General features: G+C 41.0%; 2 protein-coding genes across 3 annotated transcripts; one reads left to right on the top strand and one right to left on the bottom strand.

The window, feature by feature from the left end:
- Positions 1–1393: 1393 nt before the first annotated feature.
- On the bottom strand, positions 1394–22758 carry ssp3 (short spindle 3). Of its 2 annotated transcripts, XM_066728755.1 has the most exons (15): positions 22694–22758; positions 22142–22345; positions 21629–21845; positions 20391–21529; positions 19093–20313; positions 18842–19024; positions 18519–18770; positions 18002–18430; positions 17815–17924; positions 17618–17741; positions 15084–15247; positions 6931–7354; positions 5882–6070; positions 3015–3188; positions 1394–2896 (listed from the first exon to the last, which is right to left on the bottom strand). In XM_066728755.1, the coding sequence occupies exons 3-15, from the start codon at positions 21837–21839 to the stop codon at positions 2786–2788; spliced, it is 4731 nt and encodes a 1576-aa protein (XP_066584852.1). In that variant the 5' UTR covers positions 21840–21845; positions 22142–22345; positions 22694–22758; the 3' UTR covers positions 1394–2785. The 2 variants fall into 2 exon arrangements, with proteins under 2 accessions (XP_066584852.1, XP_066584853.1); XM_066728756.1 differs by lacking the exon at positions 22694–22758 and having other exon boundaries at positions 21629–21931; positions 22142–22412.
- Positions 22759–22798: 40 nt separating this feature from the next.
- LOC136774463 (ubiquitin-conjugating enzyme E2 N) lies at positions 22799–24276 on the top strand. The gene is made up of 3 exons (XM_066728771.1): positions 22799–23031; positions 23577–23831; positions 23914–24276. Exons 2-3 carry the CDS (start codon positions 23587–23589, stop codon positions 24122–24124), a joined length of 456 nt encoding a protein of 151 aa, XP_066584868.1. The 5' UTR covers positions 22799–23031; positions 23577–23586; the 3' UTR covers positions 24125–24276.
- Positions 24277–24521: the final 245 nt, after the last annotated feature.

The raw sequence follows: 24521 nt of genomic DNA, 5'->3' as shown, positions 1-24521 counted from the left end.
GATCAGGTTTCGTCTCCTCCACCCCTCGGCGCCATCAAGCGCATTCACCCCCTCCTTCGGCATCAGCACCACCTACACCCCAGCTCGTCTTCCGCGATCTACACGCTTCCTCGTGTACGAGAAAGGGTGGGATTGTGGGAACATATCTCTTCCTTCGGGAAATATACCTCATCCCTAGATCCGCTGATGATTCACGCTACCTCAGTCTCGTACGAGCCGTCCCCCACAAAATTCTCCATTCACTGCTCCATCTTAATTTCATAATTCTTCCTCGCAAGGCCTCCACCGAGTTACCCTCTGGATAAACTTCAACATTACTGTCTTTCCCGGGAAAAATAATTCAGTGATCTGATTCTGGGATGAATGTTGCAGTATTTTTTTGCACGGTTAGGGTTTCCTGGAAAAAGCATTGTTTCGTTAAAAGAAATTGGCAGATCGGAGAATGAGGGCAATTTGGTTACCTGGCGCGTTGACTGGTGGAGCGAAGAAGGGGTGCGGAAGGGGTGAGGCTCTGGCAGGTCGGGTGTCGATCGATGTTCATCCGCGTAAAAGGGTGGGTGGATCTAGGGGGATGGTTAAAGGACGCCGGTAGTCGGGGTTGTAATAAGCGTAATGGATATAGCGATTCTACACGCATGCTCTCGGACTTTGCAGCAAGCTTAGTGCACAAAACCCTTCTCGTATCTTTGCTTTTAAAAAATCATTACAAACTCTCCTTCCGATCGAAAAAAAAAATAATCCTCCATTCTCGCCGGAATTATTTTAATTGTTACAATGAAGGATTTTTTATTTTTAATCAAATTTCAAGGACTAAATTTTTTATCATTTTCCCATAAGAATTGTCATTCGTCGATCGAGAATCAGGGTTGACGATGGTTAGTTGAGAAATGTTAGTTGGTCAATTAGGCGGTAGTTAACATAGTAAAGGCGCACGCTGGTTTTTCTGGATGACGTATGGTGCATGGAGGGTCATTTTTTTCCAGAGGCGTTTTAGCGGAGTCCCGCTCTTCCTCCCTTCGTTCCCCTCGCGAGTAATCTATAGGCGCACTTAATCCAGCTGCTCGGACGAGCAGCTTCCCCGTTCCCCCTTCATCCCCCTGCCCCCTCCCCCTACCAACCCCACTGTGAGCGTCGTTCTCCTTTCTCGCGGTCCTCCACTTAGCGGGACTGCATAATATATCACTCGTGCGTTGCTTTCTGCTTTTACGTGCTGACACGCTCACAAATGCACATCAACTCCTCACGGCACGCGTGCATTTGCGTCAACCACATTATTTTCCTCTCGTCTTCTTTCCAAAACCTTACCTCGAAGAAAATCCGGCCCAATATTCTCAATCCTCTGCTATGAGAAAGGCAAAGCAAATAAAAAAGCGGCAAGTTTTGCTATTAGAAAAGTTGTAATTTTGAAATCCTTTACAGAATTTTCCTTTTCTTACAAATGATTCGTGTTCTCCATTTCTTGGTAAGCACCGATTTTTGGTAAATATATTTACATCACGCAAATTTTCTTAAAGCCCTAGGGATTTAAAAGTTTACATGTGTTTAGTTGAAGGAAATCATACTTTTTACGGAAAAATAAATTTTTCAAAAATATATATATATTGATCGAATTGTAATTTCTCGTTTAAACTATCGTAGAAAAATACAATATTTCTGACGTTCGCCTCTCTTATTTTCTATTATAAGCTTTAAAATTCTTTGTTTCTATATTGTTCCTTAAAACTTTCTAAGATATAATTATAAATAACACTAACATTTTATTAGTATACGCGATTTCAGTCATATGAGACGTTTATGATTCTCAATTCGACTGATATTACGATTTATTTTACTAACTTAATATTGAACTATTAATTGCATCAGCAGGACATTGCACGAATTGTACGCGTATAGCAGTCATAAACCAAATCACATGGTTCGTTTTAAGTACTTAATAATTTATCATCGTTTATAGTTTCTCTAATAATTAGGTAAATTTGTTAATCGACGCACACAATTTAAATTATATAATATAGTTTAATATATATAAGTTATACTCCGAATTGTTCTGTCCTACTGGATTATTTAAATTATTATTCATGGTAGGTATTTGTTGGTTATTTATACGTTTACAAATTTATAATTATCCGCAGCTGATAATATTTCTATAATAGATACTCACTGCTATCGAATGCTGAGCTTCTAACATCTAAAAGGCGACAATTTCCAGCGACTCCCCCCCCCCCCCCCTGTATTTATTATCAAAATACGCGCGCTGCAGATATATGCAATTATCTAAGAAAGCAAATTTCTTTTATAATATCTCTAGAAGGACTAGACTAAAATAATTTGCAAACTAAACAAAAAATAATCTTATTACATTTGCTAAACGCTGGAACAAGTTCAATATTATCGTTTTAAATGGCTCAATTGGAAGCTTACGGTTCGTTTAAATGGACTTGATTACTTTTCTCATCTGTGATATTCGCTAACTGTACACTGGATGGATTGATTGGCTGCTTATAATTATCTTTGATAAGAAAAACATAAAATAAATAAAAAATAAAATATTGTTTTTCTAGTTATTGATTTGATGACCCGTGTAAGTACAATGCGGCTATCTTTTCTACAAAAAAACAGCAAGGCATGAAGTAAGGACTGCCTTTTGAAATCAGAATGTGAAAAATTTTCGAGTTACACAATTCGTCAGTTTAATACCACCAGGGTATTGAGGACATTGGGTCCTACCAACTTTCGTGAACATAAATAGACTTAATTGAAGAAATTCCAAGTTTATTTCAATCGTCTAAACTTTCTCGACCAAGGGATCTGTATGAGGAGGACTAGGCGTATCCTTCAGTAAACGCACCAAAGGATTCTGTTTACCTTCTTCCGACTTTTTGTACTCCTCCAACAACTGAAAAACAAATTTCGATTTATTCAATAAATTTATCATTCAAAAGACTCAAAGTAAATAATTGGTGATTAAATAAAATAACGAAAGGCTAATGACGATAAAGAACAAGATAGCTTACTTGGTAGGATAACTCGCAAGATAGAACAGAAATTGCTTCAGGATTATGATGTGTAGCGGCTAATAACGCTGGTAGTGTATACGAGGACAATGCTGGATCTCCATAAAATGGGAATGGTAATGTGCACAATTGCTGGAGAACGCTCGGACCAGCACCAGCCGATTGAAGTATCAACTACGACAGAATTGCAAAAATACTTTTAAATATCATTTAAGAAAAAATTGCTTTGCACGACGATACAGCTTATTATAATTTCACGACAGAACGAGAGAAAATTACGATCGCGTCGTTTCAATCTGCTGGTATCAAAATAGTGGCTGCATAAATCAACAATCGAAGGAGCATTTTTGTAGGATCGTGGGAACCAAAGCGGGCAAATGTTCCAGGTGTTACGGAAACGAGGAAAAGAAGGTGCAGCAAAGTTGTCAATGAACATCTGCATTAGAACAAGTGGCATTAGACAGGATACTCTTTGATCCACCTGCGAGCAAACTCTTGTAGGAAGTACCCACATGCTCCTTACCCCTATCGCTCGCTAACGAGCCAACTTTCAATTCCGGACGCTGTAGGAGAAAGGCGCGTATCGTACCTCGGAGCCTCCACGCCGATTTTTCGTTTATTTCTGTCCCGTCGCTGTTCTCTTTTGCTCGATCAATCCGCGTACCTCGTAGCACCCGATTTAGAAAGCAAAATTGCGTCACGTAAATTTAGTCGTGCAGAGGCCGAAGAGACCAGCAGCGGAGGAACTTGAGCGAACCGAGTAGAAAAAAGTCGGAAACTAAAGAAGAACAATGATTCTGTATATATAAGAGGCTCGAAGAGAGGGCAAAGAATTGCGAGCGTTGATTGAAAACCCAACCATAAAACTATGCGTATAAACATAATCTCCACCAGCGATGTTATCATGCTGTATATCAGCAACGATATAGCACTGTGAGAATTTGACAAAAATTTCGCAGCAGGCTGTACACCGAGGAGTGCTTTGGTGGACAAAGTAGTAGTTCTAGCAGCTTGTAAGTCGAAGCCCTTACAGATGTTGGAGGGTGCGCGCGCGCGCGCGGGGATTCCGGAGCTTTCCTCGATTTCGGATTCCGAGTTTGGCCGTGTGGCCCGTGCACCAGGCCTCGTCTTTTCCCGCAGATTTAAAGGGGGAGAGGATGAAAAAGCGCCGAAAGACGAATGCTCGACGTCGCCGATGCACTCAACGTTACATCTTGGTGCACGCGCACCAAATGCAAGCGTTTCTCCGCTAGAGTGGTATTGGTGAGTTGGTGCGAGGGTTTTTTTCGGTATTGGTACGTAGATGCGGGGCACGGATTGGGTCTGACACAGCTAGGGAATGGAACGGAGTAAATATATCTTAACGGCGTTCGGCCGTATATTGATGGGAGGTCCGCTGAGTGTGTTGTGTCTAACAGCTTCCATCCCTCCCCTGCATCTTCGCCGTGACTCCTCGTCAGCCCCTCAACCCCCTCGCTCGCCATATACGGCACGCGTGCACTCTGCATTTCACGTAAATTCTACGAGGCGCCAACATGCTGAATGGCTCAGAATTTCCACTCGATTCCTACGAATCGTCCCGGCTAATTCTTCCTCGAATCTTCCTCCTTTCTTCTCGGCCCGAACAAATTTCTTCATTTCTCTTTTCGCCTTTTTTCGCTTTTACTCCACTCGTTAAATTCACCCTCAAACTTATCAAGCGCCTTCAAAGGCCTTCTAAAATATATTCTCCCATAAACGCTCGGAATAGCTATCCCCCCTCCCCAACCACGTTCCACTCTCCTATTTGTCAGATTAAGTTGCTCTTGGCATTTTTTTATCGTTTATCGATGCGATTTTTTATTATTGACGTTAGGCCTCTGCATCGACCGGCCCCTATTGCCGCGGCATTCTGACAAGAGAAATAAATAGTTGGCTATGGTTCATTGTTTTTGTCGAATCGCACGGATTGGAAAACAATGGACACCAGGCTGGACAGAGCTCTGTTTTTATTAATTGTCTCTCCCAACCGATATGCTTCATTCTCAACCGAAGTCAAACAAGAGCTTTGAATATAGATCAGATTTCTCCCGTGGATAAACCTTGACTTCCGTCACCCCATTCTCGTCCGGATTTTCCATTGGACTATATAAAAAGCTCGCTCCAAAAAAAGAAAATTTTTCCTAAATTAGTTGCACATCTATTCATCGACTTTCCTCGCTGGCTTTATTTTATCGAACAATTCTAACCTGTAGGAATAATCCCATTTTTCTATTGATTATAACGACACTGTATAGTTAACAGATGTTTCCGTAGAAAGGGTTTTTTTTTTTTTTTTTTTTAATTGAGAAAGAAAGTTTTGTTGATTTATGGTGAAGGATTCGAGCACTAACGACAATCGGCGACGGTCTGGCGCCATTGGTAACGTCATAACGGCCCTTTTTTCTGCGTGCCTATCCAGGAACACTCCTCCAGAGATAGTGGCCTGTACTTTTCTGCTGGGAAATCGACGCGGAGGGCACCCACAGGCATCCCAAGTATTCCCAACGATATCGCAGGAATGGCACCTAAGATTAGCCGTGGTACCATTCCACGTCGACCAAAGCATCCTCGTTATAACAATGTATTACCCATTTTTATCAGTAGCATTCTATACCATAATCCATTCGACAAAGCCAAGCTACCATTTTACGTAATTCCTCTGACTAATAGCTGACCACATTATCATTAGATTCCTTACATCACTGTTCCTTATCCTAACATGATCGAAAACACGTGGATAACGTCTGCGGTTAATTCGAGCTCGCTAGACTTTGCATTACTCGGCTTTTCGTGGGAACGATTAACAGTGGAAAAAAAATCCTTTTTGCTGAAAGACCATCTTCTACCTGATTTTCCGGATTGTTTATAGCAAAGTATCCAAGAACCGCAAACAACTCGCAGAGGATTTGAACGCTGACCGAGCTGGGGGCTCCGATTTCCGGTTTGTTAGGTAGTGGATCACGAGTTAATCTCGTGATCAAGTGACTTGCCAGGAGTCGCCACTGGAGGTTCGTGCCTTCGGCTCCCAATAAATTCTAAAACAGTGGAAAATCACAGTTTGCTCTTTATTCTCATCAATAACGATTTTAATACGAGTGAAGTGATTTTAGGTGGAGGTGAAAAGCTTCGGGGAAGAAAGGGAGAATGAAGAAGCGACAGAAGTGATCGAAAAGCTTTTGTTTCGGATCCTTTGCTGGTATTAAAGAGAAAAGGCAAAGAGAATGAATAAACGTTGGTTTTTGGCTGGATCATGGTGAGGGGGAGGGATGGGGTTTAGGAAGAGATGAAAGATCCCGTGGGATTGGCGGGACAGGAGGTCCAGCGGGAACGAAGGGGCCCTTATGGGGGCCGCCAGAGGTGCCGTTTCGATTCAATTCGTGGTTTGATCGTTGCGAACTTCACGGGAGGCCTTTTCGTTCTTGACAGGCCCCTCGCGTTACACGATATCTCCATCATCCACTGGCCGTTACGCCCCGTGCCTAATGACAGCCCAACCTAACCGTACCCAATCTGACGATACACCCGCATTCACCCCCCCCCCCCCTATATATATATATATATATTAGCCACCTTTTTTCAAACCACAACTCACGTTAAAAAAAGACACCAGAGGAGACTGTTGAGAAAGAGAAAATAAGGCGAATCAATTGAATTTCACATCCGTGTCCCAATTACCTCCCACCAAACTAATTAGAGTCTAATTTGTCCCGAGTAATTATAGCTATGCTCGTTGGTCCAAAAGCGTGTTAATGCAAAGCATTTGCGATAATTGGCACGATTGCTCGAGATTAAAGATCCACGCTGGTTATTTCGAAAGGAGCTTGGGGAATTAGTTAAAAACAAACGTCGAGTAGAGTGGGAATATTGCGGTAGCAGAAATTCAGAGGGGCTATACCTGTAACCGGTTTAAATCGAGTTCAGCAATGGCCCTGAGTAGAGCGAGGCCTTTGGACGCGAGATTTTTCACGCTGCTGGTTACGCTGGCTTGATTGGGTGTGGGTGAGGCTGCCTTTTGGTTTTGAGGAAAGAGAGCGATCGCCGTGTAAAGCGTGCCGATCGAGCCCGCTGCCTCGTTCAAGGTCAAACTACTGAGAAGATGGCACTCCACGGTGGTTTGTTCGCCAGTTCCAGCATCCCCGTGACTCCCACTGTTCTCCTGTACCACCGATCTCTTCAAGTGTCGACAGATCCTCGCCAAAAGATCGTAGCAAGCGATTATCAAGGGCGATTCCCTCTCTTGGTCCACGAAGAATTCAGTCTCGATCAAGGCCCTCGCGTGACGCGATACTCGATCCACCAACCCTCCTGCTACCAGATACCTGAAACACGGAATAATTTTATAGATCAGTTACGCTGCAAAATTATACTCCGTTCAACCTTTCTTCCTAAAAATAAACTTTCATACTTCAAATTTAAATAAATAAGTTATAAATCGCTTGCTTCTGTTTTATTTTAGAATCGAGCTTGAGCTTGCAATGAGACTCGTGGGTTTAATAAAAATTCTATCGAGTATACCAAAAACGTGATTTTCGCGCTTTGATGACTCCCCAAGGTCACTGACCTCGGTTAGCATAGGAAGAGATTAATAAAAAATGAGGGAATTTTTGGTACTTGGATTATTTATGGGCAAGCTGTGCGATTGGAAGAGAGTTAAGCGAGCGTGAGTAAAAGGTGCTTGAGAGGAGTTGGTCCTGGAGTATCCTGTGCACGCGACAGGACTTTTCTATTACAGTAACCTATGGGAGAGGGAAGTGTAGGGGGCAAGTAGGATTAGCTTGCAGCTAGTTATGATTAGACGCGACAGTTGGCTCGCACCAAGCACAAAATCAATTTTTCGTCGGTGTGTGTGTGATGAAGAAGAAGAGAGTGGGGAAGGGGGGGAGGCATTATGCGTGTTTGAATATCCATTGGCACGGACTGGGCACGAGCGTGTACGTACGCGGGGCCGATAATACGCACTGACAGCGCGCACCCTTCGTTCTACGCTCCGCTGGGGGCCTCTCCTTCTCCTATGGGGCACCCTGTACAAAAAAGAAAACATATACAACCCCGTAGAATGAGCATCGCATGCGCCAACGCGGATTAAACCTTAACGCAACACCGTACATCTTCCCATATTTTCGCATTCACACCACACTTCATTTTTAATTTTATATACAACTTTAATACATTAAAAACAATATTTATGGTGTATCGATGTTGCTGAGGATCTGACAGGAAAAGTAAAATAACGTTGGAAGATATCCTCAGAGGTATCATTGGTGTAGAATGAGAGAGTTAGACATTCGAAGTCTCTTCAGGTTTTTAAAGAGTGTTGTGAGAGACACGTCTGTTTTTTGGCATTTTCTGCATTTGCCATTTGCTGTCAAGTCGATGTACTCTTCTCGGTGGCACTCAACTACGGAGAATTGCCCACTGATGTTATAATCCTCTCGTGTTACGCCGTCGCACATGCCGCGTCCTGTAAGCAATACATTGTTTTTCTCCCTCTCTCTCTCTCTCACCCCTTCACGCTCCCTATTTGCGTTCCCCATAGACTCCGCATGCTTCTGGCCTTATTTATCTCGTCCATCCTTGTCTATCTTAACAAACGTTGCCCATATGCACACTTCGCTGCCCTACCTCGTCAACCATCTTCCTCAAGCATTGTTTTAACCAATAATTTAGCTCTTGTTCCACCTGAAACCCATCGTCTCTCAATAGAAATTTTGAAGATCCGCTGATTGTTGCATAACAACAGCAAAGATTTCTTGCATAAAAAATTCATGTTCCTTGCCAAAATAACTAATGGATGGATTTATTGTTGGCATTGGGGATTGGGCAAACCTACCTCGGGATATTGCAAACTTCCCCTTTTTTCCGTATTATTCGTGTTATTATACAGATTATGGGACACCATAGTAATCCTACTGCTCCCTGTGTACGTCCCGACGCATTTTATTAGCGAATTTATTAAATCCCCTTTCATAGTCGGTCATTATCGAAAGTGTCGATTCGGTCACCGCGACGATCCGTGCTCGTTCATTTTCCTCTCTTCCTCTCCTCCTCGGCTTATCCACAATTTATTCAGTACGCACCATTTACATAGCTCGATCTCTCGATAAAATAATTCCTTCGTTACATCGTCCGCTGATCGCCGTTCTCCAGGAAATATTTCATTACTATTTATCGTTGCTTTTTTTTTTTAAATCTGCCAGTTTGAAGAAACCGAGAGATTCTTGTTGGAGATAATTAAGGGCTGATTAAGCCCTCGAAGTGAAACTAGGTTGAAAATGAGCGTGAAGGTATGAAGAGTGAAAATTCCTGGTGGGTGCTTTTGAGCGAGGAAGATCCGATCTTCACGCACGTCTGAGTTTTATCCAGCAGGGGGTCGAGATTGCGATCTATCATTGAATGTTTGCGGGGGTTCGGGCAAATACATCGAATTTATTTATTACTCCCCACCCCTCGACCCTTGGAAGATGCAGGAGCCACCCCGGGACTGCCATTAGCTAACCATATGATTATTTCATAGAAGCCCCTCGGGGTGCATATCTTTAGCCTATGGGAGGGAGGGTGTCCTGGGATGGGGTGGGGGTGGCAAAAATATATTTGGCATGAGGGGGGAGGAGAAAAGTAGCCGATACACTTAACGCTATGCAAGACTCGCCGGGGTTAATCGAACGGATGAACAAGAACCGATAATCTGTGTTGAAATTTTTCAGCAGCCCCCTCGATACGTGATACGACGTACCTCGCCTCTGCAGAATGGCTGAAGAGAGCCAGAGGAAACTTTTTGCTAGCTCAACTCGTAACGGGACGAGATAAAAGATATTTCCCCCGCCAATTGAGAAGATTTATCTGTTCCTGTTGGTGGATTTGTTTGGGAAAGATGGCGAAGAAGGATATTTGCGCTGGAACTGGGTCTCGGAGAGTGAAAGCTGGCCGAGGAGGCGACACGACGGGTGCAGCAAGGATGCTCGGTGTTTGCACAGCGAAATGGCGGAAGTGTGAAAATGACATTCCGGTAAGCGGAGAGGGAGACGCCGAGAGGCCAGTCAGCTCTCGACTGTCTATCTTGCTTTTCAACGTGTTTCGTTTCAGGAATATCGATTGCCTCCGCCCACCCACCAGCCTGGCCTTTTACTTCGGACCACTCTCGACGAAAAGATCGAGAATCGAGGAAGAACCAACGAAAATGGATAATCTTAACGCGCTATTAGCCCTATAAATTGAACCCGACAATTGGATCTTTGTTTGAATAGTGAAATTCGGTGGATAGTCGAAGAATGAAAAGTTGGTCAATCGCAGTTGGCTGCGAGGAGACTCGAAGTGACGGGGATGGCACACTTGTTACAATATTTACCGAGTCGTCCCCAGATCCACCCCTGAAACCGACCCCCCGCGTGCCACTGACAAGTGTCTCCTGTCTCCGAATTTACCTTACCCCCTTGCCCCTGCGATCCTCCCCCTACATTTCTCCCCTCCTCAAATAAATATTTTTCATACTTTTTCCAACTACAATAATCTACTCTTCTCCGTTTACTCTTCGTCAGAAATTGAATTACGTAGAATCGCCGATCGATAGAGAATGAGAAGAAATAATTGAAAACTGTGGCTGTGGCATAATGTGGCAGAGAGGCGAGGTTTCACGGTGGCTTTTGTTCGGACGAGTGTATTTGTTGGGCTTGGAATGATTCGCACGGCACATTTCGGTCTGGCTTATCGCAATTCGGAGTGCAAAGTCGCCGGAACGAATTCTCAGGGCAGCTTAATACCGCTGGCTGCGCAGGAGAGTACCAGGGTCCCTCTGCTACTTCACCCTCTCGGCTGCCGAAAATCCCAGCGTGAATGCATTACGCGTCAACGAGCCCGGAGTAGCAATATCCTGAGTTGCTGGCCTGTTCGAGCACAGGATTATAATACATTACCAATTCCACCGAGTCCTTCACCATTTTGACCTTGTTTCAGGTTCTTTATTTCTCGCGTGCCAACTCGCGCATTATTGGATCCCGAGCAAAGAGCTCGCAAAAGCTACAATTGTCACGCGCGCCACTGATAAATAATTCCTTCTCCCCCCCCCCCCCCCCCACCCCTCTCTCCCTCTTCAACAACAAATAAAATCAGCAATCAACCCAACGATTGCTTCGACTCGCAATTTTAATCGCTGCTAAATTATCATCGAATTTTGGAGTCGAAATTATCTTTGCTGAAAAGATACGATTATAAATGCTTAAGAGTCGAATAAAACGCTTGGATGCGGTACGGTGCAGGAAGACAGATCGAGCATGGAGAGTGTAATCGATGACAGTAATGATGAGAGTGACGGGAGAGTGTAGTGGGAACTGCGGGATTGGAGAGAAGTATTTGATCAGGCTGGCTGGGGTCGTGAGTACGAATAGGCGCGGCTGCTTCTGTTCCCATTCTGCTAAGTGCCAAACTTCACTGTTGTCGATTCTTCCCTCTATTCTCTCTCACTCTCTCTTTTTATCTCGCCATATACTCCAAGCTACGACGAGATTTAACAAGACTGCGAGTGATTCGGCTACATCTGACTGGGATACAGTGTACAAGAAGATATAGGACGATTGATCCAGAAATAGTAACACCTTCATATACAATTATGTGGCCCACCTGAAAATTACAATCAATTAATATCGTAGTTACGGTGCGAGAAAGGATAGTTGTATGGTCCAACGAAAGGTTTACCTTCCTAGTTGAAACGAGTTGGTCAGTTTAAGGAATGAATCACTGGGCAACACCGGGCGATTCCTGGCCAGCTGATACCCGTGGTGCGGAGCATCTGCCGTCTAATTCTGACAGACTAAGAGACTGCCAAAGTAACGCCTATCGGGTTACCAAGTCCCCAGTTGGACCTAACTCCTACGCAAAACTCTCGCTTCTTTCTTTCCAAGGAGATTCTCTGTGTAAAAAGCTGGATGATCCAGGATATTGAACTTTGTACTGATTTAATTGATGGTAAGAGGGTGGGGGGAAGGAGGCTTAAAAGAGGCACAGAAAAAATAACTTTGTGGTAGTTTTTTTGGGGTTGAAAAGGGAAAGGAGAGAAAAGGAAAAGGAATGTTGTATTGATAGTCGATAGTGAGATATAGAAGAGGGTTGAAGGAGAGTCGCGGGAGAGCCATGGAGAGAGGGTGCCGAGGGTAGCGCACGAACGCACCGAGTGAGGAGGGCGAATTTGGACGGAGAGAGAGTCCATTAGCAGATTACGTACCCACCCGCTTCGTTCATTCAGCCCCACCAACTTTTTTCTTCGACCCCCTCCCCCACCCCCTTCACAATAATTCTCTTTCTCTTTCCCTCTTTTTCAATCGCCACAGCTTTCCAGCCTTTCTCTCCAACCACCTCCTTCCTTTGTCTCTCGTACCCTTCTTTTCCTCCTCCTTTTGTCCTCGATACTCCACTTTTTCTCTCTCGTTCCTCGGAATATCCTCCGCCACCCCCACCCCTTCGCTCCTTCCTCAACTCTGCATTCCAATTTTTGAATCTCGGGCAAGGCGAAAGAAAAACGAGAACGATTCGAGTCCCGGGGCGTGATTAAACTGGACTCCAGCGAAACTAAATTAGACGTGGATGACAGGCCAGGGTCTGTCTGTCTTTTGGTATATAGTAACGGGAAATCAATTTTATTAATATAACAGCAGGAGCTGTTTGATCTGATAATTTCATTCCTTGCTTCGAAAGAGCCACTCTCGCGAGCTCCCACCCCTAAGTTTCCATTTCGAAATTTTTTTTCATCCCCTCCTGAAAGTACGCAACCCTCCCAGGCAGCGTATACAGTTTCCTCCTCTGCACTACCACGCATCATTGTGTGGAGAGCTTGGAAAAGGAAGGACGTAGAAATTTTTAGTCCGGAGGATTCAAGAAATTTTCACGAGAATTCTCGCGAAAATCACTGAGATTCGCTACTGGACACTCGGAGCATTTTCAGCACACAGTGTGACACTGCTTGAAAAAATATGTACGAGACGGGAGATTGGTCGGTGAAAGAGCAAAATTGAAGAAAAACAATGAGAATCTAGGCGGTGCAGTGGATTCGTTCGTTAAACACGTAAAATTACTTAATGTAAAGTAAGGGAGGATAGTGGAATGGTTATAATTAAAAGATAGAGAGAAAAATGTGGATCGGTGATTCTAATTTGATACCGGGTGGATGGGATCAGTATTTTGTTGATTGAAGCAAGATCCCAATTTTAATGAAGAGAGAGAGAGAGAGAAGAAAGGGGACATCTTATCCACGCTCGCAAGGGCAAATTACCAATTATTCCGCTTGATCCTGATTAAAGACGGTATGAATTTGCGGAGAGATGAAGAGGGAAAAGGGCACGCGAGTCAGGCGTCTTGGAACTTATCTGGATTAACAGTGAGAGTGTTTGTCGACTGATTTTTCTATGGGTTCTCTAGCAATTACCTCGGCGATTGCCTCTTGAGCCCCGATTATCTTTCCTTTCGAGAGTCTTCGATTATGCAACGAGTACCGATTCATTATTTTTACCGCCTCCACCCTCCCACACCATCGGATCGTGCCTCGACCACATTGCTTTTCGTCAATCTTTTATTCCATTTTCTATATCGGGTTTATATTCGCTTATAAATTTTTCTCCTCTTCTGCTCGAGGCTTTCCACTCGAGTCTTATGGAGCTCGTGTAAAATTATTATATCCACGATTGCTCCAAGAAGCTTTCTCTCTTTTAGCGTCGTTGGCATTGGAATAATTTAAAATGCTCGTTGCTGCTAGTGCAGCAGCTGGAATAGGAATAGCGCGAAGAGTAAGAGAGAGAAGGGAGTTGATTTACAAAGCTAAATTCGCGACTGGAGGCTTTGTGCTTTGGAGCTTATGACAAAAGGATCATTTACCGTTGACTGCAAAAGTAAAAGGAACAATTCCTGAGAGAGGCAGCGCTACATAAGGTTCTCTTTAATCATAAATTGCGGCTTGTGTGTTCTAGGATAAAGCTTGATGGCACGGCATACATATTTTATTATCTAATACTTATCTTTTCGCGACACATCTGTTATTTTATGAACCTGTCGATTCTACCCTTCAACCAGGCTCAACATCATTTGCTCTGATAAGCTTTATCAATCCCACAAGTGTCCCTCTCTTGTCGATATCAAAAAGAATTATTCATTGTTCGATCCTGCAAACATACAAGCAAATCTTCCTTCTTCCAAACTCTAACGGATTTTCCTTTCGAATTTGCCTCCAGGTGAAGGGCTCTAACAACGTTTTCAGGGATCGCCTTTACTGCTTTAAGGCTGATCATTATACAAAACGATGGTTATAAAAATATTACTAGGTGTGAAATGATTGATCGCCTTTACACATCTGCGCAGTTTTAAACGAGGAACGGCTGGCGGGTAGTCTCGGCACTCTGTAAAAATCGTGACGCTGCTATTCTCGCTGGCTCAGAAATTAATCATAATAAGTTTGCATCGACGCGTTACGTAAGCACTATTATTCCTACGAGTTTTCTAGTTCAACCAAGCACTGCGAGTCAATACATTCTTTCGTCATTTTCCACCAGTCTCCTTTTCCCCCTCGCCAAGTCCAATTTAAAGAACGCTTTAAGCTAAATTTCCCTCTCATTATCGGTGAATCGCTTCATATTTTCTTCAGACTCCGTTCGTTTGCTCTTTTCGACCACCCTCGGTGGGGAAAAACAACGACGGTCTTTGCATTCAAAAAATTGAATACTCCAACGACGAGAGTTGACGAGACTCGAACTGTTTCCGCTGGCTCCATTCGAGATCCGATTCTTGACATCGAGATAGGGAGCACCTGGGTCAACTTCCTTCTCAAAGACCTCCCAAAACGTTAACCCTTTCGCGGCTCCAATTTCAATCTTCTCTTCCACTGTCTATTTTCCACAATTTTTTTCTGCATAAACGTGACACGGAAATATCGAGTCTATACCCGTCTATTTCTAAGTCAATATTAGAATAAATTCAGATAAATAAAACTGCTGTTCAAACCTAGACTCGTTCGATCGCTGCAGTGAAAAATTCACGTTAATTGTCAACACATATATAGTTGACTGTACTCACGCGGAGATATCCTGAATTCTGCCGGACAGTACAGATTTTTCGAAGGGTTCTTCGGGTATCAGACTGCACAGTAATTGTAAGGCTCCTGTGGCTACGACTCCACATCCGGATGAATTACCAGTAGACTCCAAAATTTGGGATTGGTCGTCGAGATTGGTCAATGCCTGGAAGAATAAACAAAGATAATTTTGCCAACCATTAATTTATTGTTCGCTCACAATTATTTACATATATTTATACATGATATACAGATTGGATGGAAAATGCAATTTCGGAGTGAGTTTGTTAAAAGTAATTCGGTAGTCGGTCGAGCGGAGGAGTTAGAGTAGATCACGTGGATCAGCCGGATACAGGAGGCAGCAAATTCTTGGCGCGTTGAGTCATTGATAGTGGCGACTGGCTGGTCGTTCCAGCGATATATCCAAGCAACGTGCGCGTGCACGCTCTCTGGATGTTAAATTACAGTTAACGGGGATGAAAGGTTTCGATAACAATTCTTAAGGCAGACGACGATGCAATCCTATGCGTCCTCGCTCTTGGATATCACTTGGTGGTGAAGGGGCACTTAAAAGAGCCGCTTTCTTTACAAGAATTATCAAGCAATCCAGCGATCGATTCCTCCGAACAAAGGAGCCTAAAAATTTCTCGAATTTTCCTCCATATCGTGCGCTCCTCGCACCACAACCAGATTCCACCAGAACGCATCGAGCCACGGACGCTGGGAAGGAGCAAAAAAAGGGGGAAAAGTCAACGACTTAAAAGCGATCATAAATTTGACTACTCAATAGGAAATTGGAGAAATCGTAGAAAGGTCCCTTTGCGCAATGGTCCAAGCATTGATTTCGTCCATTCTCTCGTTCCTCGACTATCCACGCAGGATTTATAGTCGAATTTTGACCATTTGTTTGAAATGAGAAAATCCAGAGTCCATGCGTGCAGGAATTTATTACCGATGCTCAATCGGGCTAAAATTTTTCTGGCCGAGGAGATTTCATCGCGAAAAAACGGAGCTTTTTTGCCAAGTTTTAGATTATCGTAGTCGTTTTAATAATTAGATATACATATTGAATAACGAGATTATTGGATGGTGCGAGTAAGAGAGGGGGGAAGAGGGTTGGTAGGAATATTAGATTTTATAGGATCACAGAGCGGTGGATTTGATGCGAAGTGAAGGAAAAAGCTTTGATAGAAAGGTAGAGGTGGGAGGGGAGAGGGAGAGGAGGTGGAAGGGGAGGGGGAGAGGGGAGTTGGTGAGAGACAAAAGATTAGGCCGGGACTTGGAAGCAGAGCTTGATGGAAGTAGCAACGGAAGTACCCACGCACGTTCGTCAGTTCGTCCCAGACAAACGCGGCTTTCCCAGTATAACCCGATTCTAATACGCGTGTGTGCTTCGCTATACGTCTGTGACGTCACTAAAAGCTCTCTCGCCGCTAATGCATTTGCGGAGGGGGCTTTCGTCCCGGCAATTCACTGCCGTACAAACACACGCGCACACTGTCAAAAAACTCCTACCGAATCACCACGACAATCAAACTCCTTCTCTAGATTTTCCCGAAAAATACATGTACATATATATATTTCTTTTTTCAATTAATATACGCAAAAATATATTGTTTGGGAAGACTAAGGAGCAATCAAATTTTCAAGAGTTTATTGATCTTTGCGAAAAGCTAATAATTTTGTTGAAAAAGAAAATAGCCTTACTAGTTGTAAGGGAGCTTGGGATATTCCAGATATTTTTAGAGTAACAAGAGATATAGTGTGTACAAGGAGGAAGGTAGAAACCGGTCCGAAAACTCTTAATCCTTATTTTGACAGGTCCGACGTGCGGGACAGGATGACAGGCCGATGTCATCTTGTGTCCGTTTAGCAGCACCGGAGTGCCTTGAAAAAAAGGCTCAGCCAATGGAATAATCCATGTGCCTATCGCTGCGCATTAACTTCTGGCCAGAAGCTTCACTTTGCGTGCGGTCGTACTACATGCTCCCTGCCTCGCTAATCTCTCGTTACTCTCGTCGGGAATTATTTTATTCCAACCTGCACGAGTCTTAAACACTCATCGAACGATGCGTATAACGCTTTTCCTCCGCTCCAAAAAATTGGTTTGTGTGAAAATATATAAATCATTATGTAAAGACAAAATTTGTTGTTAATTGATTTTCGGTAATTACACTGATTAATTGGGTGTTACTGGAAAGCGATTCAATTCGTGTTAAAGGAATTTCTATGAATGAATTCTCGCGCGCAATGTTCCCGGGATCTATTTTTGTAAACAAGAGAGCTTTGTAAGAGTCGTAAAACAAACCACGCTTTTAAGAGAAAAGCGTACGATGACAGATGCGAATGGCTGGCCAGAAAAAGATAACTATCTCTTTTTTACAGCATGCGGTATTAACAGGATAGTAAAAAATGCCACAAACAGCTGAGGGAAACACTTGGCGCCACTTGAGATTTTTTTTTATTCATTCATAGAACTTCGCTTGTTAATTGGCCTAATAAAATGATTCGTAAAACAGTAGAGATCTCGACCCACCTCTAATCGCTGCAGAAGAAGGTCAACGATGGCAAAATTCTGATTGCTCAATAAGATAGTTTCAATATTTGCCTTGTGCCCATTGATGCTTGCTTTGAAGGCTTTGCACAGCGATATAATTGGCCTGCAATTCAATTGATTTATAAATTTCATTTGAAATTACTAAACCCAATTTGTATTTCACGGTTTATACTCACTTGTTTGGTAAATTACAAGACGAATTTTGTGCATTTAAACATAAGTTAAACAAATTCGTGAGGGTTTCAAATCCATTAAGAGATCTGAATACATCTTGGTCGTTGGGGCACTGGAATATAGAAAGGGATGGTATAGCACACATTGGCAATAATTTAGAAGAAAATATGAATTAATGCATTTTCTTACAGATTTAGCAAAAGTTCGTGTAATTTCGCCCAAGCATCTTTCAAGAGCAGCAACAGCTACACTAGCCCAAGTATTTTTCATATGACTATTGTACAATCTATCCAGTTCTTTCAAGTTTCTCCTAAATTTCGTTTTATTGGGTGATTCAATGTTAAGGGGGATGTCGTTTTTTATACTTTCTTTGTATTCTTCTCCACGAAGAGCCATTCTCTGCTTGATCTTTCTACACCGGCGTTTGAGGGCTTTTTGTTTCTCTTTAGCTGCTTTGTTATCTGTGGTATTAATAGTCGAGGCCATATCACATATCTGGGAAATATTAAATCGTTGAAGCTCGTCCCTGGATGGCTCTCGACCATCATGGGCATTACGAATTGCTGTTAGATGCAACTTTCCCTTTAAATGACTTAGAAGATATACTTCGTTCGGTATCTAAATGCATTATTCAAAAACATCATTAAATACCACACTGACCGGTTAAAATGAATACTTTGTAAGGAATATACAAACGAATGCTTACAAGTACACTGCACAATGAACACTGTTTTGGCGCTGGGTAAGATTTTAAAGTTGGTGGAACTTCCTCGGATTTTAAAATTGAAGACTCCACAGCACGCTGACGAATATGCTCAATGTTCTCAACGTGCCTCCTGGCTGATTCTTGTTGCTTTTGTGCAATTTTCTTTTGTAGCTCCTCTTGATTCGCTAGTTGTGCGGCGTGCAATGCTGAAAGCCTTTCTTCCCTGTCTCTTGCTTTCTCCCTCGCCAATTCCTTTAAATTCACTCCATTATTTCATTGAAAATTATTACGATTATTCTACGATTATTAATTAGTTTAATTACCTGGCGTTCTTTTTCTCTTTCTAATTGCATTTTTCCAACTCTCTCCTCTCTCTCCCTGCGTGCCTGTCTCATTTTCTGGATTCGAAGCAGCCTCTCAGCCTCCAATACTTTTCTTCGTTCCTCGGCAGCAGCTTCTTTGGCTGCTTTTTCCTCCTGCCTCCTCTGACGCTCTTCGTGAATTCCCTATAATTACAACAAGTGACAAGAATAAAGATTTCTTTCGAATGCGATCTCGCAAAGAAGCAAATTACCTGTAATCTCTCTTCTTGCTCCTGGCAGAGAGCCATGAAGTCGTGCCTTTTATTTTGTGCTTCTAATTCATTGATAAAAGCTATTTCTTTCAATTTTGAATCCTCATCGTGCGCCTTTCTCACGATTTCAAGAAGATGCTGCGTTCTGTTCTCTTCAGCTCGCTTCAGTTTCATTTCCATTCTGACTCTCTTATCCTCAATCAATTGATTCTTCGCGCTTTTCACATCTTCCACTTTATTCAGCAGTTCTCTCAATCGCTGCGATTTTTCCATTAGAAGCTTTTGACGCTTATGTTGGGCGCAGGCTTGCTTAGTTTGGTACCTTCGTAAAGTTTCGGGTAATGATCTCTTTCTGGACGGTGAGGATAGCTTTTGGTGTAATTCTAAAGCCCTGCCGGGATGACGAGCTACCAGTGCTTGCAATTGGGCTAGTGTATCTACTCTTTCTGCCCAAGACATGCCCTCCAACATATTTTCATATCTGTCTTCTAGACTGATATCGTCAGATACAACACTCAACGATTCAACTGGTTCATCTTCGATCTCTAAAATCATTTCACCGTCAGTTTCATCCGTCTCTGTGTCAATATCAATATCAGTGGATTCCAATTCCAAAATCTGCTTTGTAAGAAATGCTTCTTCATCTGATAACTGTTGACTTCTTTGAGAATCCGCTTCCTCAGTTTTTCGCTCTTCCTCCAGAATGATTCTCTCTCTCTCTGCTTGCGCAGCCATGAATTGCTGAATCCTTTTCTCAAGTAATTCCGCGTCATTCTTAAAAATAGCTGCGATGACTGAAGTAGAATTGGTATCATTTAAAGTTAATGCGCTCTTCAAAAAATCACCACATTCATTTTTTATTGAATCGCCAAAGGAAGTCTGCCCTATCACTTTTTCTACTTCGTTGTTTATGTTCTTTCCGGCCTTTCCCTCTAGAAATTTTTTCTTGGACCGCTGATTCCCGTCTGGGGTAAGGCAATTCTTTTTACCTTTCTCAGCTGGGCTCTCTATAGATAATGCTGGCAAGGATGTAGCGGTACTTGGCTTGTGAAAACGCGTAGACATATTTAAATTGTGAGAGCTTCCTCTCCTATACCGACTCCTCACTGTTTGCCATCCGTCGTCATCTTCTCTAGTTTTCTTCGTTTGCTTGGTTAATACTTCTACAGAACCATTTATATCTTTATTATACTCCTTTTTCAGAATATTTTCTTCAGATTTCTAAAAAGATATGGAGATAGACAAATTAATAACAAAATTTGCTTATAATGCTAAAATGTAATAAAATAGTTTTATACCTCATTGTCCAAAGGCTGAAATGGACGTCTGACAATAACCGAAGTTCCAGGTCTTGTTTTATTTACATTTAATACTTTTTTATCACATAGAGTAGTCTTACTCCTAATAAATTTTGGTGCTTCCAAAGGATTTCTCTCCTGCATTCTGGAAGACCTTGAGCGCGATACTGCTGAACAAGAACGACTTATAGCTGTATTGCTTGTTTTATTTATGCTAATAGAAGATGATGCACTCGTCAAGGCTTTAGGAGCAGTCCTATTTTCAGAGCCATCATTAATTATAATATCAATCCTTTTCTTAATTTTTATATTACTATTCTTTCCAGTATTTTCCTTTTTACTCTGCTGACTAACTTTGGTATTAATCTCATTTCTTACTGCTTCAATATCTTTTACACTCTCTATGTTATTAGTCTTGTTACACACACTCTCTGTAGATCTATCTGTATTCTTTTTACTATTAGTAGCTTGTTGATTACTTTTCATCTGTTTAGTATTATTTTTAACATTTAATCTATTTCTGGTGTCACAACAATTTGTATCAGATATTCTGTTAGCAACTGTACTATTAATATTTGATTTAGCAGATATTGACTGTTTTAAATTAGATTTATTTACAGATTTTGAACCAGCTACTGAATTACTCCCTTTATCAATTTCTCTTATTTGTCTTTCTCTACTATTGCTAGAATTATCTTTAGAGATATAATTTCGATTCTCTTTAGCTATTTTATGAACAGGCTCTTCTTTTACACGATTTATCTTGTCAGACAATACAGATCTGTTTTCGGAGGGCAAAGAGTCAGTTGGGCTTCTGCAGATGGATTCGGTTGGACTTATCCTTTGCAAGGGACTAGATGACTTTGGAATCACATTTGAGTTCCACATGCGACAGGGTGAAGTTTTCCTTACTTCCCATGCTAATGGTGTACGTCTTAATGGTGGAGGTGAATTTTCATATGCCCATTTAACTTTAAACCATTCAATTAAATTATGAAAATCACGAGTGAAATTTTCTAGTACTAAAATAACTTCTTTACATTCTGAAATATTTTCATCTTCTTCACATGTTTGATAAATTGCATCTACTGCTCTTTGAAGATTTCCAAATAGAAATGCCCAATATCTTGCTTGAAGTTCTGAAAAATATACTTTTTAAATTACACAGGTCTTTTACAAAAACTCTAACAAAATTCAATAAATCAATGAGTTTTATATAATTTTATTGTTTTCTTTACCAGATTTTTTATCACGACCAGTTGAAGCAGATCTGACCCTTGTCATTTTTTGCATTGTCCTTTTGCTTGAACTAGAATGAACAATCCTAGGTACACTGGGTGGCTTTCTTGTAATCTTTTCTGTAGTATTTGTCCCTACCGGTACATTAAATGCTACCAAATTACGAGCTGATCTACCTTCCTCTTGAAGAAGCAATCTAACATCAGCCATTTTTCTCTTTGAAAAAATAAGTTTTATTTTAATAACAATTATAGAAATTTTTCTACATCGTTATTTTATGATATCAAAATCAAAAGTATAACCTAAAAATAAATTATATAAAGTTGCATACGACACTAACTAATTTTTTAATTTATTACCTTATCTAAAAAATTAATATATAACTGCATTCGCACGTAAAGCAGATATAAATAGTTTTAAATTATTGAAATTTTGTTAAAAAATTATCTGAACTCTCAACTGACAAATTTTAATATTTTGAAAAGGACTGAAACTAAAACAAAATCACTTACCTTTGTATTTACAATAATTACCACAATACAAGAATCGTTCGAAGAAAAATTTCTTGTAATGCCAGTTGAAAACTGACAATTGACATTTCAAGAATGAAAAATGTCATTGTATGTAACGTCGTTGAGCGAGGATAACAAACCAGAAAACTTCATATATCAAGTTCAAGATTATTGTTTGCTTTACTGATTTCTAATTTTCTCTCTCTATAAATTATTTTCATAAAAGATAAATAATCACCATAAGTTTATAAGTGTCTAACCTATCTTATTTATTTTTTATTTTGTTAATTCACTGGAAATTCTTGGTACAAAATTCCATAAAAATATAATAGATGTGAAAACATATTAGTTAGGAAAAAATCGGTCGGTAACTTCCGAATTTCCATAAACGCTTTTTTACCTACGGCAAAAATGCAAACGAATAGAAAAATTTATCGAAGCAAGGAAGGCTTAAATAAATTGTGATTAAAACGAGAAAAAAACGTTTTGATAATACTAAAAAATAAGAGAACAGCTAGTTTTGCTTGTTGAGAAATATAATTGATTACTAACAATTATAAACTGGACCCATTGCCCAGCTAAACGCAAGTCAAGGCAAGGCACACAAAAAATTGCAGGGCAGCGCCATCAACGCGTGATAAGATGAATCGCGAGAAGCGGCTGGTGTAAGGGGAAAAAACACATTTACTTGAGGAAATTTAATTAACCACTCGGTTAAAGTATTCCAGGGTAGTTCTTGTGAAATTAGAGTTTATTCGGTTCTGCTATTCTAGCTAGCAATCACTGGCTAATCAGTGGCAAAAGCTAAAAATCTGGGTGAAGAATTCTGGAAGAAAAAACCGGAGAATTCCTAGTTTTGCGGAGTGACGCGGGTACATTTTCCTAAAGTCGTAAGTATTTCCGCTTTATCCCCGAAATAAGATTTTTCTGATTAGTTTTAAACGTCAGACTTTCGAAGGTCACCAAATCGTTGGGCATATTCAACTTTAACAGATTTTCTTTTTGTATACTTGTAGAAATCGAACAGACCGAAACCAAGAGGTTGGTAGGCACTCGGTGAAAATTCATCTCAAATCTTTGCAGAATCATAATTTTTGTTAGCCGGCTCAGTTTTTCCAAAATATTTTTTTATGCAATTCTGAATTATATACATCTATCTGTATGGATTCGTATGCTCCTTATATATTTCTCAACATTTTTTCATGGTCCTTCAAATTGTCAATAAGCGGCGAATTTCGATCAACGGTTAATTATTAGTTGTGCCAGAAACTTTTTGTCATTCTTTTAATTTAACGAAAATATTTTATATTTTCTGTTATCTTTTTTGCTTTATATGCTTTTCCTCATTTGGAAAAATATTGTTTCTACCACACATTTGTTAATCATTTTTATGAATTTAATCATTTCTGTTCATGAAGATTATATTTCTTAACAGTTTCATAAAAATGGCTGCATTGCCACGGCGGATCATTAAGGAGACACAGAGATTGATGCAAGAACCAGTTCCAGGTATTAGTGCAGTACCGGATGAAACAAATGCTAGGTACTTTCATGTAATTGTAACTGGGCCTGAGGGCTCGCCATTTGAAGGTGGATTATTTAGGCTTGAATTGTTCCTACCAGAAGACTATCCAATGTCGGCACCTAAAGTTAGATTTATTACAAAAATATATCATCCAAATATTGATAGGTAAGTAATAAATCTTTGTTAATGAAGTTTCATAAGTTTGAAGGATATGTAACAATTATTATAAGCACTTTATTGTATTCAGATTGGGCAGAATTTGTCTAGATATTCTCAAGGATAAGTGGAGTCCAGCATTACAAATAAGGACAGTACTGCTTTCAATACAAGCACTTTTAAGTGCACCAAATCCAGATGATCCATTGGCTAATGATGTAGCTGATCTTTGGAAAGTAAATGAAAGTGAAGCGATACGTAATGCCAAAGAATGGACCCGAAGATATGCTATGGACAACTGATCTCCCCCCTGCCGATTCATTCATAACAGAAAACATTGTTACCCTTATGTTTGCGGTTTACTGGTCACTTTACAAGCACGAGCTGCGTATCCTGCACCTGTGTCCACAATTTTGCTATAAAAACAATAAAAGTTTTGTAAGAGTAAACAGAATGGACATGTATTTTCTATATTGCGGGTAATGCAAAAGCATTGGATTTTGTTTAAAAGGTCTTGAAATAAGCTCATAAGAATCTTCCCATTATAAAGATATTTAGGCTAGTATAAAAAATTTAGTAAGACTTGGTTTTAATGATAAATTTTTATATTTCACTTTAAAGTTTGCATACATTGCGGAGCTAAGTTACTGCTTCAGCTTGCATAAGATTCCTTTTTTTTGTTTCTTCATAAAGTAGTGT

Source organism: Prorops nasuta, unplaced genomic scaffold (genome assembly GCF_024137725.1).
Source record: "Prorops nasuta isolate Cenicafe-Biocafe unplaced genomic scaffold, Cenicafe_Pnas_1.2 PNAS00006, whole genome shotgun sequence".
Classification (NCBI taxonomy): domain Eukaryota; kingdom Metazoa; phylum Arthropoda; class Insecta; order Hymenoptera; family Bethylidae; genus Prorops; species Prorops nasuta.
Note: the sequence above shows the minus strand (reverse complement) of the source record. Positions and strands in the feature narration are given on the sequence as shown.

Excerpts from the sequence above, each read along its gene's own strand:
- ssp3 (XM_066728755.1), bottom strand. The coding sequence starts at position 21,839 with ATGGCTGATGTTAGATTGCTTCTTCAAGAGGAAGGTAGATCAGCTCGT. Across the intron at positions 21,530-21,628 it reads TGGTCGTGATAAAAAATCTG|AACTTCAAGCAAGATATTGG; the intron begins GTAAAGAAAACA and ends TATATTTTTCAG. Across the intron at positions 18,431-18,518 it reads GTTCATTGTGCAGTGTACTT|ATACCGAACGAAGTATATCT; the intron begins GTAAGCATTCGT and ends TAATGCATTTAG.
- LOC136774463 (XM_066728771.1), top strand. The coding sequence starts at position 23,587 with ATGGCTGCATTGCCACGGCGGATCATTAAGGAGACACAGAGATTGATG. Across the intron at positions 23,832-23,913 it reads TATCATCCAAATATTGATAG|ATTGGGCAGAATTTGTCTAG; the intron begins GTAAGTAATAAA and ends TATTGTATTCAG.